General features: G+C 54.2%; 1 protein-coding gene and 1 non-coding gene across 2 annotated transcripts in view; both read right to left on the bottom strand.

Moving 5' to 3' along the window:
• Nucleotides 1-109: 109 nt before the first annotated feature.
• The window catches only part of TRPC7 (transient receptor potential cation channel subfamily C member 7), a 183,205-nt gene continuing 181,231 nt past the window's right edge, over nucleotides 110-2,083 (bottom strand). The window contains exon 11 of the mRNA XM_030888874.2: nucleotides 110-302. Within this exon, the coding sequence (XP_030744734.2) occupies nucleotides 133-302 (170 nt within the window). The 3' untranslated portion in view covers nucleotides 110-132. The remainder of the gene's footprint in view (nucleotides 303-2,083) is intronic.
• LOC115873798 lies at nucleotides 1,280-1,470 on the bottom strand. The gene has a single exon (XR_004048594.1). It is a non-coding gene; the product is annotated as a U2 spliceosomal RNA (small nuclear RNA).

Genomic DNA, 2,083 nt, shown 5'->3' with positions numbered 1-2,083 from the left:
GACGATGAGCCAGTGAATCCCCCTCACGGCACAGAGGAGTGGGCCTGGGGCCCCTCCCGGCCAGAGCTGGTGGCCAGGGGTCCGGCCTGGCCTTGGAATGCTGGTAGAAGTCACAGATGCCCAGGTGCACAGTTAGATGTCCTTGCCCTTGTTCACCCTCACGTGGTCTCTGTTTAAGTTCTTTCCAAACTTCTCACTGAGCTGTTGGATCAGGTCTGCCAGCTCCCCGGTCGCTTGCGACTTCTCCTCAAGAAGCTCGTAGCGTAGGCTGGAGATGTCCTGCTTGATCTCCTTCAGTTCACCTGCAAGGGCAGAAGGACCATGGTGAGCACGTGGAAGGGGCTCACCCTAAGTGCATGTGGGGTGCCTCCACCAGGGGCGCAGGTGAGGGGCTGCCCCTTCTCTGCTGACCTCAGTACTGTTGACCTCCACACCACTAGAGGACTGAACCCATCCCCACCCCAATAAACCTTTCCCCCTATTCCTGGCAAACCGTTCCACTATGGGTCTTGGGCGGATGAAGGGGTCAAGGTCAGGTTCCTGTTTCCTATCATGAGGATCCAGTGCTGGTCTCAGCTCGGAAAGGCAGATCAGTGAGTAGGAAGCTTTATTTTCCTGCTGCTCCCTCATTTGCTCTGCTCTTGTTTACAGAGAAGAGACACTCGCAGCGTGGGAAGGGGGAGAATGGCCGAGAGACCGCCGTGCTGAGCTGAGAGGCTTTACAGGAGTGAGCAGGCAGTGCAGCAGGATTCCTGCAGGCCAGGCCAGCCACGCTGACTCCGCAAGACAAGCTGCCACAGGGCCTGCCGCCTCCCTCAGGAACAAGAGACCCCCAGTGGGGGGCTTGGCATCTTTGGCTTCCACAGTCCGACCATGGGGTTTGAAAGCCACATGGCCCTGGGCTATGGGCATCTCTTTATTGACCACAAGGGGGAATGGAAAGGTGGTCTCCTAATGTTACACACTGTACTGGACCCAGGTGAGACTCTGCTGCCTGCAGACACACTCTCTATGGTGATTTTTAAAGAATAAAATTTTACATGCACAGAAAAGATCCAGTGTGGTCAGCACTATCAAATGCATCATCTCCGTCCTGACCTCCACACTCCCTCCCACTGCCCTTTTACAATCAATTACTTCACTAACTCTCAGCTTCACAGTGTAACTCTAGTGGCCTAAAAGTTGTCTAGCTCCATGATCTGTCATGACCACATCCATTTCGATCACAGGCACACACTGGTTGGGGCTGACTGGCATATTGCCTGGCAGTTCTTATTTTTGTGTGTGCACCATTCCTGGAAATACTGCAATACCAGGCTGATGTGTGGGGTGGATGGAGCCAGCTCCTAGTCCAACTCCTACTTGCAAAAATACATTTAATATGTTGTCCTCGGATAGAGGACGCATCAGATATTAAACTGATATGAACAGATACTACACTTGATTTTAACCAAAAGGCCGGGAAGCAATTGCCTGGCAGTTTTATGCCCGAGACCCCAGAAGGGGTGGAGCACTCCCCACCGCTGTCAATGGGGTCTTCTTGGTCATTGTGGATGTGCACCCGGCAGGCCCTGACCGGATGCAGCCATCCCTAAGGCAGGTAGAGCATGCCCCTCACTCCTGCCAATGATGTCCGTGTTGGAATCCCTGCTGCTCTGCCTGTGACCATGGGAGATGGAATGAAGGTGGTCAACAAGTGTCCAGTAGAGCGACTAATCAGATGAGGTCTGAAGAGGGAGGCTGGAAAAGTGAACCGGGGGGAGCAAGGACAGAAGGGAGGGGAGACTCGGCAGGGTAAGGGCACCAGGCCCTGCTGCTGGCGCTGGGATGTAGGGGCCAGGTGTCTCAGCCAGAGGAAGAGACCGCCAGGAGCTACGGCAGCCCCAGCTGAGAAATAGCGAGGAAATGGTTACTTCGGTCCTACAATTGCATGCAACTGAATTCTGTTAACCCTGCTCGCAAGCCTGGAAACATTCTCCCCAAAAGCCACTAGAAAGGGACACTATCCTATCATCACCTTGATTTCAGCGCAGCGCTCTGTCCCCTGTAAAGACGGCAGCCGAGGTAATCCTAGGGGGCAGTT

Source organism: Echinops telfairi, unplaced genomic scaffold (assembly GCF_000313985.2).
Source record: "Echinops telfairi isolate 266 unplaced genomic scaffold, ASM31398v2 ScPeMD7_7469;HRSCAF=8507_1, whole genome shotgun sequence".
NCBI lineage: Eukaryota > Metazoa > Chordata > Mammalia > Afrosoricida > Tenrecidae > Echinops > Echinops telfairi.
Note: the sequence above shows the minus strand (reverse complement) of the source record. Positions and strands in the feature narration are given on the sequence as shown.